General features: G+C 39.0%; 1 protein-coding gene across 18 annotated transcripts in view; it reads right to left on the bottom strand.

The window, feature by feature from the left end:
* SH3YL1 (SH3 and SYLF domain containing 1) overlaps positions 1-18,443 on the bottom strand; it is a 45,596-nt gene that overhangs the window by 25,357 nt on the left and 1,796 nt on the right. For 9 of the 18 annotated variants that reach the window (XM_063649016.1, XM_063649015.1, XM_054474220.1 and 6 more), the window contains 4 exons: positions 18,049-18,204; positions 8,490-8,600; positions 5,232-5,345; positions 3,061-3,125 (listed from right to left, as the gene is read on the bottom strand). In XM_063649016.1, the coding sequence (XP_063505086.1) occupies positions 3,061-3,125; positions 5,232-5,345; positions 8,490-8,600; position 18,049 (291 nt within the window). In that variant the 5' untranslated portion in view covers positions 18,050-18,204. The remainder of the gene's footprint in view (positions 1-3,060; positions 3,126-5,231; positions 5,346-8,489; positions 8,601-18,048; positions 18,205-18,443) is intronic. The other 9 variants (XM_054474226.1, XM_054474222.2, XM_054474218.2 and 6 more) reach the window with 2 other exon arrangements.

The raw sequence follows: 18,443 nt of genomic DNA, 5'->3' as shown, positions 1-18,443 counted from the left end.
CAGGAGATCGAGACTATCCTGGCTAACACAGTAAAACCCCATCTCTACTAAAAATACAAAAAATTAGCTGAGCATGGTGGCAGGCGCCTGTAGTCCCAGCTACTTAGGAGGCTGAGGCAGGAGAATCACTTGAACCCAGGAGGCGGAGGTTGCAGTGAGCTGAGATTGCTCCACTGCACTCCAGCCTGGGTGACAGAGCAAGACTCTGCCTCAAAATGAAAGAAAAGAAAAGAAAAGAAAAGAAAAGAGAAGAAAGAAAAGAAAAGAAAAGAAAAGAAAAGAAAGAAAGGCAGATAGTTAAATTATTCAACAAATATTGGATAGTACTAACCGATTACGTGTGTGCCATCTATGTGCTTGAAAGGAAAACCCTGTGTGGTTACAGGCCCTGTCATTGTCCCAATTTACAGAAAAGGAAGCATTCATGGGTGTCTCATCAGTCTCTGTGGACGCAGGTGTGAAGTTTGAGAAAGTCTCTGCCTTTCCGGTACTTGAAGTCCACTTGAGGGCTGGTCCTTACTATTTGTGGCTGCTAGGACATGGTAGGACCAAGTTCCAAGAGAAGCCAGGCCCAAAGGGGATGCTCAGCTCAGCCGGTGACCTGAGTCAGAAGTGCCCTCAGAGGTTGGTCCCTTCAGGAAGGACGTGTCCACCCTCCAGCCCCGCCGTGGTCTCAGTGGGCACCAGATCTGCTGTGATGAGAACAGCCTGAGGGAACCATTCTGGATACCCCATGCTCCCGTTCTGACTCCCTCCCTCATTCAGACAGCAGGCGGGAGTGCTCTGTTAGGATGGAGGCTCAGACAGAATCTGAGAGGGCTTCATGGAGAGCAAACAGTGCTTTCTGTTAACATCGAAAAATAGCCGACTGCTGTGACATCACTGCACACTCACAATTACACGCAGAGACTTATCTGTGGGGCTCTGAGAAGCAAAGTCAGATCATAGTTAAGAAGTTTAAAACTCATGTCTCCAATTCCTAGGAGATGCTTCTTATTTCCATTTGAAATTGACATTTAAAAGTTAATAGTTATGTTATTTAAATGAAATTCCATAGTTAATTTCCATACTGTCATGAAGACAGGCTTTGCAATAAAAAGTTTCTGTAAACGGCAAGCCTAAATAAGCTGCAAAGATGAAGAAGATATTAACAATAAAATTATATTTTGTGTCATTTCAAGTGCTTTTACTGTATAAATCCATATTTAATCATCAATATAAGCCCAGAGACTCATATAAGGCTATCTTTAACTGTGTTTTGCAGATGTAGAAGCTAAGGTGTGGAGAAGAAAAGCTACTTCCTAACATCACAGAGTGGAAACACCCAGGTCAGAATTGGAGCCAGAATGGTCTGACTCAGTCTTCTCTCTTATAGCTCACCACTATCTCGTATTGTCTTTTAAAAATAATACTGTGTATCAGTCTAAGGCCCAGCACGGTGGCTCATGCCTGTAATCCCAGCACTTTAGGAAGCCGAGGCAGGCGGATCACCTGAGGTCAGGAGTTTGAGACCAGCCTGACCAACATGGTAAAACCCCATCTCTACTAAAAATACAAAATTAGCTGGGTGTGGTGGTGCATGCCTGTAGTCCCAGCTACTCGGGAGGCTGAGGCAGGAGAATCGCTTGAAACTGGGAGGTGGAGATTGCAGTGAGCTGAGTCCATGCCATTGCACTCCAGCCTGGACAACAAGAGCGAAACTCCATCTCAAAAAAAAAAAAAAAAGAAAAAGAAAAAGAAAAAAAATACTATGTATCAGTCTATAAAATGCTTATTTGAAGTCTTTCTATTTCATTTACTGGATGAAGGGACTACATTTTACTTGCACTTGTTTTTCAGGGCTACTAATGTGCCCTATGGCTAAAAGTCCAAAATTTTCAAAGAATTACCACAGAAACTCTCAATTTTTGGTCTCTAATATATTGAAATTTAATACAGACACCATTTCTGGGTCTCTCATCATTTTTGAAATAAATGCTCAAAGCATGCCCCAAGCCTCACAAGGAGCCAGAGGGTTGTGGGAAGAACAGGTTGTGACTTAGCACAGTTTAGCAGCATGATCTATTGAGAGAAAAAGGCCCTTCTACAAGGAAGGCCAGGGAACTGGGTGGAGGTGGGGAAAGGGGGAGAGGGGAGGGAGGGAAGGGAGGAGGAAGGGGAGGGAAGCCACAATCCCTGATGAAAATGTACTTTCCATCAGAGGGTGATATTTTTGAAACCTTTGATTTGGTTGCATATGGTACAAAAATGCAGTCATGATAAGCGAAACTAAAATATGTTCCTTTTATACTACAGATTTATACAGCAGTGAGTAAGAAAGATTGAATAAAAGATGAAAAAAGAGTTAGAAATACTTCCTCCTAATAAGGCTGAAGGAATTTAAAACTATGTCAACAGGGCAAATCTACAAAGGATAGCTTAGGAAGAAATGGACTGAAATTTGAGAAGAAAATGAGTTGAGTATACCAGGAGATTCAATTTCCAGTCCCTTGCAAAACGACAGACTGAAGATGAGCATCAGCCCTAAGAGGATCCCTGTGTAGGAGACCTCTGTGAGTGTGCATGTCTGCCCAACAGACGCCAGAATCCCAGGAGCAACATTATAAACTGAAATAACGTGAAGTTCTTCTTTACTTAAAGAATTTGGAGGGATTTGAATATCATATGTTACAAAACTGGATTTTGCCACAAATGATGATGCACTGCCCACGTAATTTCAATGCCCACTGAAGGAGAACAGTGGCTTTGCCATGAGCAGTCCATAAACTGCCAATGACAGCTGGCCAGGTGTTGGGATGTGCCTGTTATACAAATGTGCATGAGACAGAAGCAGATAAAATGGCGAATGAAAGAAATCCTACTCCTAATGAAAGAAAAGGAAAGAAAATCAGAACCATCAGATAGCTTTAGACAATCATCGAGAAAATAAAGGAAACAATTTTTCCTATAGGTGCCAATGGTAACAATAAGAGCACTAGGAAACCTCTCAGTTTTCACGGGTTGCATCTTAGGTGTCTTCAGAGGATATGGCAGTTGTATGGCCATGTACAAGCTACTTACCTCAATTCCTATTTCAAATCCCCCACCAAGGCCAGCTATCCCAATGGCTGAGGGTGCAGACCACTCTAATAAAAAAAAACAAACGAACGTTATCCTAACATTAAAACACCCTCGACATGTAAATATAGGAAGGAAAAATGCTAAAATCTAAAGAGTGCTTCTATTGAAAATAATGAGACTTCGTATTTCCCCCTATTTTAAAGTGATCTTCAAAAAGAATATGTATTTTTTAAAAAGTTAAAAATATTTGAAAAGTATTAGATATTCATTATGAGTCTCATAGCCTCACAAGCCCATGTCCTCTAAACTTTCTCTACCAACATGCATAAGACCACCAACTATTGGTTCCCATCAGCCATACAGAGCACTTGGTAACTGCAACTGTCAATATTTTTATAAAACATAGCTCTAGTCTTCAGCTAGAATTTTGTCATAGATTTAAGAGATCAGAAGGATTCAAGAGAGTTCATTATCTAACGGTAACATAATAATTGTTTCCATTGTAAATTTCTGAGGGCAAAAACTGTTTTAACACCTCTCGTGCTTAAGCAGAAGAAATAGGCTACAAATTCAAGGTTACTAAAATTCTAACAAGATAAATCACATTTAGAAACTAAGTACAGTAATTCCATTTGCCATGATACGGCACATTTTAGGGTTACTATATGCTTATTTTTCTTGATATAGAAACAGTCATGTTAAACAAGTCTAGAAAAATGTATTTTCAATTTGGTGGGGGGATGGTCTGGCCAAAGCACTTTTTGAAAATGGTTGCTACCACGCATGGTAGATACTGGAACATTGCTGGAATATATCCAGAACTACCCTACCCAGGCTTAGAGAAGTTTGGCTTACAGAAATTAGTGTCTGATAATTTTTCGTTCCCTATGTTAGGAACTGTCCCTGTGTTAAGACGGCTGGTCTTGGCCGGGATCCTGGGGAACATGTTGTGTCTTATTTGGACAGTTTTTAAATTACTCTCAGCAGAGTCAGCAGCTGCAGCTCAGGAAGAAGGGAGAGAAATGTAGGTTTTGAAACCAGTAGGAAGGTTCACTGGGGCTCTGAGAGGAGCCCAGGGCTTGGTATTGACTGTCCCTACCCTTGGTCAGCAAGTCACCCCATCAATGGAGCAGTTGGGGACCTGAGACACGCAGGGACTTTCTCACAGACTCTGAGTCCCATCTGACAATGGGCTCCCTTGGAATGTGCCTCTACTTTGTTTGGTTTTACTGCTGAGAAGTCTGCTCATGGAAATTTGCATAATGCTTGAGAAAAAGAGAATTGTTTTTTTCTCATTTTCAAAGCCACACACTGAGCTATGAAAACTGATCCACATAATAAGGAAGAGGTTTTTGTTGACTGTGGGGATACCTTGGTAAGAAATGGTGAATCTGCTGACTGCTATTTCAAGGCCATATATTTCACAAATGCATATATTGTATATTTATTGTCTGTAAGTGTCCCATGCTCTCTCAAAATAAAATAAAATTATGCTAAAAAACTGCTACTAATGGAAAAACATGTTCACTGAACAGCAAATGTTAAATTGGTATAAAAAACATTTTAGTTTTGACATACCTGTGTCCATTTTAAAGATTACTATAAATGTTAGTACTTGGGATTCATGGCAAATATTTTGATTTCATTTCTAAAGAATCAAGTAGTAGATTTCATCCCAGAAAGTAAAACTTGATGATACTGCTCTTGATATGATTCTGCCTTGGGGAAAACTCTTCAAATGTCATAGTTTTTATGATCTACCAAAGAAATTCACACATGGCCCCTTATTTTCATATCAATTTCCATAAAACAAAAGAAAGTAGCTACACCATGAAGTTGAGGAATAAGAATTCATATTAAACAAAAGAAATGCACATACTGCCATGTTTCAATATTTGCTCCACGGAAGAATTACAAAACGCATGCAAAACAAAGTTATATCTACCTGTCATGTCTTGTCTAATATTTTGAGGACAGAGAGAGACAGAAAGGCTGGTTCCTGTGGCTTGTTCACTGACACCAAACTGCACGTTCAGTCGAGTAGCCCTTATTACATAAGTTTTAGTTGACATGCAGGAAACCTGTCCTACTCGCTATGCAATGTGTTCACATGAAAACAGACAGAACAAAGAATGAAGATTCTCTACTCCAGTGAACAGACGCCAACTTACTTCCATCTGGAAGGCGCGCCACTACAATCCCGCTGCCTCCTCTGGCAGTCACCAGGAACCCGGCTTTGATCACAGACAGAATTGCAAGGCCTTTAGCCTTTGCAATTACGTGAGCTGTTAACATGGAAAACAATGGGAAGGTAAGCATTTTGATCTATGTGCCTGGATAGAGGAGCAAGTGTTAAACAGTCAGTGTACACAGAGGTTATCTCTAGGAATTCGGGGCACACAGGAGCAATGAACAAAAGTCAGTCACTCAACAGATGGGCACGAGGCCTCTCTATTCCCATGAATGTTTTTTGTGTTTGCTATTTTTGCAGTGCTAAACACAACATCATAAATATCCTCACATCCTGTAACTGACAAAATAAATTAGATATTTGAAAGAGATTTTATTGCTATCTATTAGCAGGGCAAATATTTTGGCAATTTCAATTAATTTAGGATGTAGTACACAACATAAAAGTTACATTTTCAAAGAAATTAAGATCCATATAGTATTAAGGAGAAAGTTTAAGAATTACAAAAAGGCAGCATGAATTAGAACTTTGATCTTAAAGCCACGTAGCTAAATTAACCTTGTATTAATATAAAAATTTGGATTCAAAAACAGAAAAATTAAGTAATTTTTCAATGTTAAAACATTTTTAACTTTATAAAATGATCTGCTATAGCATTTGAGTACCACATAACTATTAGTACACTGATAATATAATTCCATTTAAAAATATTGGTTTATTCACATGTCAGAGATGTTCATTACATAAAATGAGGGTTATTAGTATATGTATCCACTGAATATAGTGCCACACGATTCTGTGAATTTACGACACAATAACACCTCATTCGAACTAACGAGGGAAGCCTAACATATAACTTTAAGATAGTTTAACTTATTATTATTTTTATCAAATATTCTGCCAAGGAAGTGAAGTCAGACATGGGGCTCTAGTACACATAGCAAAAGCTTTGCAGATGAGCCAAGAGAACACTAAAATTCTCATGTAATTATGCCACCACTTCAAAGTTTAAATTAAGAACCAACTGTTGGAAATAATTCATCCAACACCATGAAGTTTGCATGCAGAACATTTGTGGAGCTGTTCTTAATAAGAAAGCTACAGAAAATAAGGTTGCATCCTGGATGGCTATCTACTAAGTGTACTTTATTTTTGTATTTTAAAAGGTTATAATTATATTGTAACAAGATTGAAAGCTGTATTATATGTTGTGCAGGTTTATTTTTACAGCCACCTGTTGGCAGAATGTCTTCCTCACATTCTGTTCTTGATGCTTCTAGAGTTGCTATTGCCCCTATTGGGAATATTAGATATTAACAAAAGCACATTTTAAAATGGACATATTCCACATGTCAATTATATTTTTACAGATTTCCACTCAAATTCAGGGACACTAAAATATTAATAATCCCTGAATAATCTGCCAATTAGCTTTTGATTTATAACATAGAATGTACCGATTATAAATTTAATTGCTAAATTAAGTTTCACTTTCTTCTTAGAATTCTAACATTAGAAGAGGCCAAACACACCACTGGGAAGGTTTTAAGATCTAGATGTCTTGTTTAAATGTTTTGTAGATGCAACTGTTTATCCTATGAAATAGCATCTTTGTTTTAATGTAAACATAATGCCCCCCACCAGACTCCCAGGAGAAGTGGGCCTGGATCTCTGTTGGCTGTGGAACTTCCATCGTTGTCACACCCATGCCTTGGGGCAATCTCTTACTTAGACTAACATGCAAACAGAATTTCTTTTTCTGAACTTCACCCACTGAGAGGGGCTCCTTCAGAATACTGATACTGAAAATCTAGTTTTTCTTGTTGAGTTTTCTTTAAGCTCTAAAGCAGCGCTTCTGAAACTAGTGTGTGCGTGCACCTCACTAGGACCTTGGGAGGAATGCAGACTGATTTGTGACATCTGAGCAGATTTCTCACAAGCTCCCAGGGGATGCCAAGCTGCAGATTCAGACTATACCTGGAGCAGTAAGGCTCTATCAAGTACTGTTTCCTCAAGACAGGAGAAGTCACCGGGCCAATACAACAACAATTAATATCATGATTAAGATTATTAAAACAACAACAAATTTTTAAAACATTATTTAAAGTTCTATTAAATAACTTTAGATATCTGGCTTAGAAAAATTAAATTTATCTCTTTAATGCAGGACCCAGAGTCATGCACTCTGATTAACTAAAAGGGAGGCTGGTCTGTAACACTGTCCAGGCTAATTGGCATGAGACAAGTATGCTATGAACACCCTTTGGAAATAACTAGAAGTGGTGATGAACAGATAGTGGTTTTCAAAGGCTCCCCTCTGGACTGATCTTATGTGTCACTGACTACTTAAGAATTACATGAGAAACATGTTTAAAACATGCATTCCTGGACACACTGCACTAAAAGTCTGATTCAGCAGGTTTGGAGTGAGGTTTAAGAACTGTGCTTTTATGGTCTAGGGGATACTGATGCACATCTGTGTTGGGAATTACTGATTAATGTCTTAAACCACTAGAGAATGTAAATGTCTTATGTGGAAGGAGGAAACACAAAATTAAAATTTATGTATGAGATTAGCTGGTGAGTTTGCGAGGTTAGCTTGCAGAGTTCTTAGCACGCGATGCAAAGGACAGGCGAGGCTGCGGAGAGCTCAAGTGGAGCAGGAACATGTGGTGTTTAGGGCGCTGGCACCTGGGATGGGAGGCAGGAGAAAAAGCCTATGCAAAAGGGAGAGACAGGGAGGGAAGAGGCCCTGCTGGTTTGCCTGGTCTGCAGCCGGCCCTGTCCAGACCCCTTCCACCTGAAGTAGCAAGGCCTCAGGAGGACTGTTTTCTCACGATGGGAGAAGTGGCAGGAATGCAACAATAATTAATATCATTATTTTATCATTATTAAGATTACTCTATCAATAACAAATTTTTAAAACAGAGCTCAGAGTCATGTGCTGTGATTAATTAAGAGGGAGGTTGGTCTGTAACATTGCCAAAGTTAATTGGCATTTGGATCTCCTTTGCATGAAACAAGTTATGCTGTGAACACCCTTTGGAAATAACCAGAAGTTGTAATGAACAGGTAGTGGTTTCCAAAGCATCCCTGGATCAGCCATGAGAAAAAAGGTGGCGGAACTACTTGTTGGCATTGATGGAGGCTTCTGCCTGAAATGGAGTGTCGAACAATGCAAAAAACAACTTAGGAAAAAAACATTTAGAGACGCACAGCAATCATCCTATTTACCTACCAGGAATGATCTTATCAGGTCCATTTCTGGAAGTTATTTCTGTGAATTCTCTTAATATTTTGGCAGCCTTTTTTGCTTCTGATTTCAAATTGGAAGGTATAGGGTTATTCACTGAAACATAAAAAAAGATATTTTAATGAAAAATTCTGCTAAATAGAAGTGAGAAATTTATTATTATTTCATTCTTCTCATATGCAATTGTCAGAGGTGTTCGAACCAGAGGGACTCCATCTTGAATAGGAGCTGGGTGAAATAAGGCTGAGACCTACTGGGTTGCATTCCCAGGAGGTTAGGCATTCCGAGTCACAGGATGAGACAGGAGGTCCGCACAAGATACAGGTCATGAAGACCTTGCTGATAAAACAGCATTCAGTAAAGGAGCTGGCCAAATCCACCAAAACCAAGACAGCAATGAACGTGACCTCTGGTCATCTTCACTGCTCATTATACAGTAATTCTAATGCGTTAGCTGCCAAAAGACACTCCCACCAGCGCCATGACAGTTTACAAATGCCATGGCAACATCAGGAAGTCACCCTATATGGTCTAAAAAGGAGAGGAACTCTCAGTTCCAGAAATTGCCCACCCCTTTTCCAGAAAACTCATGAATAATCCACTCCTTGTTTAGCACATAATTGAAAAATAATTGTAAGTATCCTTAGTCAAGCAGCCCATGCCACTACTCCGCCTATTGAGTAGCCCTTCTTTATTCCTTTACTTTCTTAATAAACTTGCTTTCACTTTATGGACTTGCCCTGAGTTCTTTCTAGCACCAGGTCCAAGAACCCTTTCTTGGGGTCTGGATCGGGACCCTTTTTGGTAACACAGTGAAGCATTAACACAGCATAGCCTATCAAAGGAAATGACTGTAAATCCTCATTGACAGTATCACCTCTATTTCTCCTAATAAATCAAATCTATGCTGAGAGTGGGAAACTCTAAACTCTCAAAATCTCAGAAATTATAAAATCCTTGGGCCCCAAAGGATGTTAAACAAAACCTGGCCAAACCTCCCTGTTATGTATCGTCTTCCTGCAATTAACAGACTTCAATACTAATTTAAAATAAGAATTTAAAATTTAAAAATATATTTTGTAACTACCTATAATATATAGTATAAAATTTAATATATTTTGTTGTTCTTGTCAAAAATGTTGGAACTGGCTGCCTGTAGACTTTCCGATGAGTAAAACTCTAGGAGACCTGGGAATTGAGTCTACGAGTAACGCCAGCCTGCATTTCTATGGCACTTTACATTTACAGTGTCGCGTGGACATTTGTACACTCATCAGAGGGCTTGTCATAACAAAGCTCACAGAATTCTTCCAGCTCTTTTCACTGGACGAAGGATCAGCAGAGTGAAGAAGCTGAATAGCTTCAGTGTAGGACCACGAGTGCCCTGAGGCTGAGAAGTTCTTGTCTCACTGTCTACAATTAAGAGGCACATGCGTAACTGACTGCAGGACGCCAGGATCTGGAAGGTTGAAGGCATTCATTTCCACTTTTCGCCTCGGTAATTTACAGAACGTAGATGAAGTACACTAATGGAAGCTTGCTTTTGTAAAAGGAAAATAAATCTCAGGACCCCAAAATCACTGAGCCAAGGGAAAAGTCAAGCTGGGAACTCTGTCAGGCAAACCTGCCTCCCATTTTATTCCTAAAAAGATAGCTACAAAGGTAAGAAGCTACACACCTTCCTCACAATTTGTCCACAAGGAAATTCCCTGTGGACAACAGATGGAACTCAGACTCATCCCTCTGCTCACGTGAGACAAATGCATATCTGATTGTTTCCTTTGCCCTGTTGTTTCACTAAGCCAGACTACAGCCTAAGTGACTATTCCTGTAAATCACAAAGGCTAATCAGAAACTCAAAAGAATGCAACTGTTTGTCTTTTATCTATTTATGATCAGGAAGCCCCCTACCCACTTCAAGTTGTCCCGCCTTTCTGGATCGAATCAATCTTACATATATTGATTGATGTCTCATGTCTCCCTAAAATTTATAAAACCAAACTATACTCAAATCGCCTTGAGCACATGTCATCAGGACCTCCTGAGGCTGTGTCATGGGCTGTCCTTAACCTTGACAAAATAAACTTTTAAAATTGATTAAGACCTGTGTCAGAGCTCATGTATAAACTCACGGTTTATTCTTTCGACAGATCAAATGCTGAAAGAGCACAAGAGAAAAAATCCCTTTCTTTTATTTAGCAAAATATAAATATCTCCAATAAAATGTGATATATTTTGGTGCCTGGAATGTTTGAAAGATGTAATTTATCTTAAAAGTGAAAACTGGCTGGGTACTCCCAGCACTTTGGGAGGCCAAGGGAGGAGGATCACTTGAGGCCAGGAGTTCGAGACCAGCCTGGGCAACATAGTGAGACACCCATCTCTACCAATAAAATGATTTAAAAAATTAGCCAGTCATGGTCTTTGCTGAAGTTCTTGCTACCCAGGAGGCTGAGGCGGGAAGATTACTTGAACTCAGGAGATCAAGGCTGCAGTGAGCTATGACTAGGCTACTGCACTCCAGCCTGGGCAACAGGGCAAAGCCCTGCCTCAAAATAAAATAAAATTTTAAAAAGTGAAAACTGATTTAGGGTTATTTTGGAGTTCTATTTTAATTTCTTTAAAAGATGTCAGTATCAGTTCTTTGTGGCTCAACACACGAGTATTAACAAGACCCAAACCAGGAAAAAAAATCCATCCCAAAAATCATCACTGGTATTAAGTCAGATAGAGGAAGGTATTTCCACAGATACTTTATGCAAAATTAAGTTTGCATGATGCATGTGTGTAGCTCTTTACTCCTTTTAAAAACAAGTGGCATCACAGCATTAGTGTATTTTGGCATGTTTTATTTTTTAGTCAATGTTATCTCAGAATAGTTAAAATACTGCCTGTCAGTGTAGGCTTTTCAAATCAACTTCATGAGATACAATTTACATAATGAAATCTACCTGCTACAGGTATAGCTCAGTGTGCATGGACAGAGGTAGAGACCACTCCTGACCACACCATCCATGCCCTCTGTAGTGGTCACTCCTATACCCAGCCCCTGCCTCAGGTTAGTGCCAATCTGATTTCTGTCACTAAGTATAAATTTTGTCTGTGCCAGAACTTCATATAGTCATCAGTGTGTGTTTTCTGTCTAGCTTATTTTACTCAACATGAAATTACTGAGACTCACTCACATTGCTGCATAGATCAGAAGCTCTTCCTTTTTGACTGCCAACTGGTATTCTAATGTGTGGACATAGAACAATTTGTCCTTCCAGTCACTGTTGATAGACAATTGGGTTGTTTCCAGCTTTTGGCTATTACAAATAAAACTGCTATAAATATTCCTTTGTAGGCCTTTTGTAAAAAAATGTTTTATGGCCGGGCACGGTGGCTCACACCTGTAATCCTAGTACTTTGGGAGGCCGAGGCAGGGGGATCACCTGAGGTCAGGAGTTCGAGACCAGCCTGGCTAACATGGTGAAACCCCATTTCTACTAAAAATACAAAAAATTAGCCGGACGTGATGATGTGTACCTGTAATCCCAGCTACTCAGGAGCCTGAGGCAGGAGAATCACTTGAACCCGGAAGGTGGAGGTTGCAGTGAGCCAAGATGGCGCCACTGCATTCCAGCTTGGGCAGCAAGAACGAAACTCCATCTCACAAAAAAGAAAAAGAAAAAATGTTTTATTTCTCTTGGGTAATTACCTAGGATAGGAATTGCCAGTTCATGTGGTAAATGTGTATTTAACAATGTAAGGAGCCACCTAAGAGTTCTCTAAAGTGATTACACATTTTAGGCTTCCACCAGAAACTGTTATAAGAGTTCTGGTTAGTCCATATCCTCACCAACACTTGCAATGTCCAGTTTTCAAAATTTTAGTTATTTTAGTGGGTACATAGTGGCCTTTCATTGTGGATTTAATTTTCGTTTCTCAGATGACTAAAGAAGTTGAACACTTTTTCCTATTTCTGTATCTTGTAAAGTGTCTGTTTAAATCTTTTGTCCACGTCCTTTAACCACTTTTTAAAGGAGTTGTTTTTTTGCTTGTTAAATTTCTTATAAATTCTGAATATTAGGCCTTTGTTGGATGTATAGCTTACAAATATTTTCTTCTATTCTGCAGTTGTTTTCTCTGTTGATAGTTTCTTTTGCTGTTCAGAAGCTCTTTAGTTTAGGTAGGTCCCATTTGTCAATTTTTGTTTTTGTTGTAATTGCTTTTGGCATCTTTATCATAAAATCTTTGCCAGGGATTATGTCCACAATGGAATTTCCTAGGTTATCTTCCAGAGTTTTTACAGCTTTAGGTTTTACATTGTTAAAACAGGCTAAATGTGACCTGAGAAGAACTCCATACTTCAATATTTGAGTCCTTGTAGATGAACTGCCACCTAACTTAAGATGTAGACAAGATTGAGAACTTAACTTAGGAGTATGCATCTGTAACAATAGCTCAGTCTTGGCCAATCCCAGCAGCCATACTTCAACCACTCATACACTGCTGAGTGTTCAAATAAGGAAAACGATGAGCTGTAACCAATCCAGTTGTTTCTGTACTTCATTTCTGATTTCTGTACGTCACTTCCCTTTTTCTAAGTCTATAAATCTGTTCTGACCATGAGGCATCCCTGGAGTCTCTCTGAATCTGCTGTGATTCTGGGGGCTGCCCGACTTGCAAATCATTCATTGCTCAATTAAACTCCTTAAAATTTAATTTGGCTTAAGTTTTTAACAACATTCAAGTCTTTAATCCATCTTGAATTGATTTTTTGCAAATGGTATAAGGAAGGGGTCCTGTTTCAGTCTTCTGTGTATGGCTGGCCAGGTATTCCAGCACCATTTATTGAATACGGAGTCCTTTCCCCATTGCTTATTTTTGTTGACTGTCAAATATCAGATGATTGTAGGTGTGTAGCATGAATTCTGGGCTCTCGATTCTGTTCATTGTTCTATGTGTCTGTTTTTGTACCATTACCATGCTGTTTTCATTACTGTAGCTTTGTACTATAGTTTGAAGTCAGCTAGCATGATGCCTCCAGCTGTTCTTTTTGCTTAGGGTTGCCTTGGCTATCTGGGCTCTTTCCTGGTTCCATATGAATTTTAAAATAGTTTTGTTTTCTAATTCTGTGAAGAATGGTATTGGTAGTATAATAGGAATAGTATTGAATCTATAAATTGCTCTAGGCAGTATGGCAATTTTAATAATATTGATTCTTCCTATCTTTGAGCAAGGAATGTTTTTCCATGTTTGTGCCATCTCTGATTTCTTTCAGCAGTGCTTTGTAATTCTTGTTGCAGAGATCTTTCACCTCCTTGGTTAGCTGTATTCTTAGGTATTTTATTCTTTTTGTGTAAAATAGGTGTTTTAAATTGTATAATCTGCCATTTCTAGATCTGTTTTTGACTGATTCTTCTTCTAGCTATGGGTTATGTTTTCCTGTTTTTACTCCTTTCTAGTAAAACAGCATTGTAGATATTACCATGTTGAGTGCCTAGATTTCATTGCTTCCCTTAAAAGTGCTGACACTTGTGTTAGCAGGCAGTGAGTTACCTGTAGATCAGCTTGATCATTTGTTGCCTTGTTGTTTTCTGTTTGTGTGCCTAGAGTAGCCTTTAGAACTATTTTAACCATCAAGGTGTGTCCCTTCTGGGCTCTCTCCTGGGTGTCCTGGTTGTTTAATAAGCTGTCTCCATTGTGGCTGTTTGGAATGGCTGTCCCCAGCCTGATGCACTGTGAATAGTTCACCTCAAAGCTTCATGGCAGTTGTTCTTGCCCTGCTTTGCAAATTTCACCCTACACAGCTAGCACTTAATATTCAGCAGAAAGCTCAGGGGGATCCCTTTGCAGATTTCTGGAGCTCTTTCTCTCAGCTGTCCCTCATTGCTAGTAACACGCTCTGCAAATTCCAGTTACCTCAGCCTCTTCAGACTCAATTTCTGCCTCTTCTTTCCAGCAGGAGCCTGGGCTCTGGGTGCCTCCTCCTTGTCCTGCAGTTTAGGAAGTGCTCCAGGCAGAAAACGGTCACTAATGGAGCTCACCTCCCGTTCCCCTTATCCTGTGGATCTCAGACATGTCCAACATGTGCAAACAGTGCTCTACACACAGCTGTCCAGTTTCCTAGCTGTTTACCATGAGTGTAACAGGAGCCATTTCGCTGCCATGGCCAGTAGCTCTCAGTGCATTTTCCATTTGTTCTTTTATGATGAGCAATGCTGACTACATTTCTATCAAAGGTTTCTCATGCACCTTGTTATTTACAGGGGGTTTCTGTTTCTTATTAATTTATACATTAAAAAATTAATATTTTTTGGAATATGAGTTAAAAACATTGACTCTCTGTTACTTGTCTTTTGAATTTGCTTTTTTTTCTGTTTTTTCTTAATGAAATGAAATCTGCCTTCTATCTTACAAGGGTCTTTTAACAAAACACAGTAATTTTGAAGTTCAAATGGGAAAATACATAAGCAAGAAGAGCTAGGAAAAAATACGTAACAGGAGAACAATGAGAGCCCAGCCTTGACAGAACCTGTGACACATTACAAAGCCTCAATAATTAATACATAATAGCAGATGCAAACATAGGAGAAAAATCAATTTACAAAGAAGAAAATTCAGAAATTAACCCAAATATATTTACAAATTTAGTATATAATAAAAATGACACCTCAATTCTATGTTGAAATGATGTATTGCATACTAGATAATGTTCATTTGGGGAGAAAAACAAAAATTCATTCACAGCTTTGTGTTACAGAAAGATAAACTCCAAATTCATTGAAGATTTAGAATGTCAAATATCAAATTATAAAAGAACCAGGAATTATAGAATTTTTTTTCAATTTCATAGTGGAAAAGACCCAAGTACGGCAACAAAATTTCTATATTTCTATATTTTTACATGATCAGCAATTATTTGTACAACGTACAAGTACATTGTAAAATACAGGAAAAAGTACAGATATGAAGGATAAAAAGCATCTATAACATTAATACTCATCAATACTACTGTCTGCATTTTGATGTATGCTTCAGTTGATTCCTATTGCTAAACATGTAGACTGATTCCACTTTTAGCTTTTATAGCCATTACTGTCAGGTGGTAATTATCTTGGGAGAGATGCTCTAGATGCTCAATACATTTTAATTACATTTATACATATATCTAGATGCTGGATACATTTGAATTAGTTCACTGGAGTGGAAACTTGTTCTTTCTGCTGCTGAATATTTCATCTACTTTATTTCAGAGGCAGCACAACTTGTCTGCTTACATTGATGCTGCAGCCATAGTATCTGGAGTGGATTGGGTGACCCGAGGCTGCTGTATCAGGACAACATTCCTTTTTGTGCCACAGCAGGGCTTGATAACCAAAGCTGGTCCAATACCAGCATCTGATGGGTGACCTGTATAGGAGCTGCCAGAAGAACTTTTTCCAAGGCACTTCTGTTTCCACTTGCTGTGGGATTTTTGTCTCCACAAGGGGAGAGTCTGAGAGCAAAGCCTTCGTAGGGGAATCTGGCAGGAGGTGGAGAGAGCACCTGGGCTCTGCAGAGCCAGACTGAAGTCACAAGCAGCTCTGGACTTCTTTGTCAAATGGACCAGCAACATCTTTTTCTGTTAAAGCAATTTAGACTAGATTTTCTGATACATGCAACTGAAGCACTGTAAATAATACATGAATCTTATCCCCTCAGAAGACTTTCTACTTTGAACTCTCTCAACCAAGCAGTATTAGAGCAGTCAAATAAGCAAATTCCTCAGTTGAGAGTTAATCTTGCAAACATCCTGCTGTAGGGAAAGGTCATGGCCTGATCTGTAAACACGGGAAGAGAGCCATTGGACTTGGGAATCAGATGCAGCCTTGCACGGCTGCAGACTGCAAAACTCATCCTAGACACAGCCTATGTCACTGTGATCCAGCTGTTGACAAGGCTGGTCACAGTGAGGACATCTTCAGTGTGTCAGCTGAACTACAGAAAATGTTACAGATTCTAATCCACTTCTGATAAAATCATGCCTGGTCATAGTTACATGCAGTGAATTTCTCTGTCAGAACAAAAAGAATATGCAAATAAAAATTTAGACATAAGCCTCAAATCCCATCCTCAGCATCAAATGATGGCTCACCCATTTTTCCTCTGCTGTACCATAAGGCATACAGAGCATGACCTGATCAGAGTGCTGATGTCCCATTCTATCATACTGATGAAGACACAGGTCATTACTAATGAAGCCTCTTAAACCTCACATCATGGTTAGCATCTGCACTCTCATAAACGTCTTAAGTCCCTTGAATCAGGAAAAATCTCTATAAATATTTAAGTTTTTTCCAAAAAAAAGAGTGGCTGCCAAACCTCAAGCTAAGAAACTTTCAGATAAAGTTTTCTTTAAAACAAAAGTTAAAATGTTTGAAATTTTCATAGTAACACATTTTTTTTTTAATTAGAAGGGCTTATAAAACACGGGAAAGACAATTTTTACTTTGGAAACCTCAAAAGCGTAAATCAGCTTAAGATCTGGAAATAATTTTAGGTATTGATCATAGGTCTATAAACTCAATGCTAGAGTCACTGGGGGCAAACAGGGACATGAGAATCCTACTCGGAGTAAATTGCCACCTGAGGTGAGAAAGCTGACTACGGTTTCCAATCTAGTCGTACACGGAGGGTCAGGAATGAAAGCAAGAAGACCCAAGGGCCCCTCTCCAACACTTTCCTTACCAGAGTTCAGATTCCCAAACTTTTGCTTCCTTTATATTATTTTCTTCAATGGACTCTAATTATGAAAGGAATACTTACAGGAAAGCAAGCTTAGTAAATTTGGTTTTCCAAGTTCTTACTGATTACATATTAATCAAATTATTAAACCTTATACTTTATGTGAAATGGAGGTTGACTCACTAAACTGATAAAATTCCATCGAAGATCAAAGGAACTGGAATGCTGCTAAAGATATATTTAGAATAAACTAAAGAAATCTTAGCCAAAAGAAAGTGTATGTATCTAATCTTTAGAGAGGCTTTCAAATGTTGCTTTAAGCTACTTTTATTAACAAAACTGTATTTTGAACCCCACTGCTTGACAACTACGGCCTTTGTTTCTTAAGTCAGTTCTTACCTTTCTGTGGCCTTGGTTTAACTACTTCCTTTGTTTTAAGGAGACAAAGCTTGTCAGTTCTCAAAATAAAAACCTGTCTCTCTGGTCAGATCATTAACTTCCCTAGTCAAACTTTCAGACTACCATTTGAACATCAAGTGCTAGCCTGAGCTTGTTTCCAGTCCCCCAACCCCAGGCTGTGGCTGGGGAAGGAAGAGGACAGAGAAAGGTTTCTCTGCTCCCTCGGGAGACAGGAAAGCCCTTTATTTATTCCTGTCCTCCCTCTTCTTCAGCTGAAGAGTGTGATCTTGGTACAGAGCAGGTCCACACATGCCACACTGGTCTGATCTTTTAGAGTAAAAAACGGGATCTTCCCAGAGAAAATTTTTTTAAAAATTTCATGTGCTTAGGTCTCAAAGAGCAGAGAATTTTGTCTTATCATGACGCCACTCACTGGCAAATAAGCTGGCGTGCACAGGGACTTGTGAGGCTCTCAGCAGAGTCAGGGCAGCAGTTATTTCCCTTTGACTGCATCAACTTCCTATGTTTGTGTTGACATGCCAGATCCTTATTTCTGCGGAATGAGAAATCTCTTGAGAATAAAGTTTTCCTAAACAGAACAAAAGTATCAAATCACTTTTGATGAGCAAACATTATTTTAAACTTTTTTTTAACTTACAAAAGATGAGGGGTAACATTTACTAGTTTTACAGAAATTTTCTTTAAATAGAACATTAGTGAACCAAATAACCAATTCTCCTCAAACATGATAGACAGGATGGAGGCTATCACTTTGATCATTTTAACCTCCAACATAGTAATTTGTAAACATCAGTCGCTACACAAGTA

The sequence above is a fragment of the Pongo pygmaeus genome, chromosome 12, assembly GCF_028885625.2.
Source record: "Pongo pygmaeus isolate AG05252 chromosome 12, NHGRI_mPonPyg2-v2.0_pri, whole genome shotgun sequence".
NCBI lineage: Eukaryota > Metazoa > Chordata > Mammalia > Primates > Hominidae > Pongo > Pongo pygmaeus.
The sequence above is the reverse complement of the archived record's forward strand: the minus strand, read 5'-3'. Positions and strand labels throughout refer to the sequence as shown.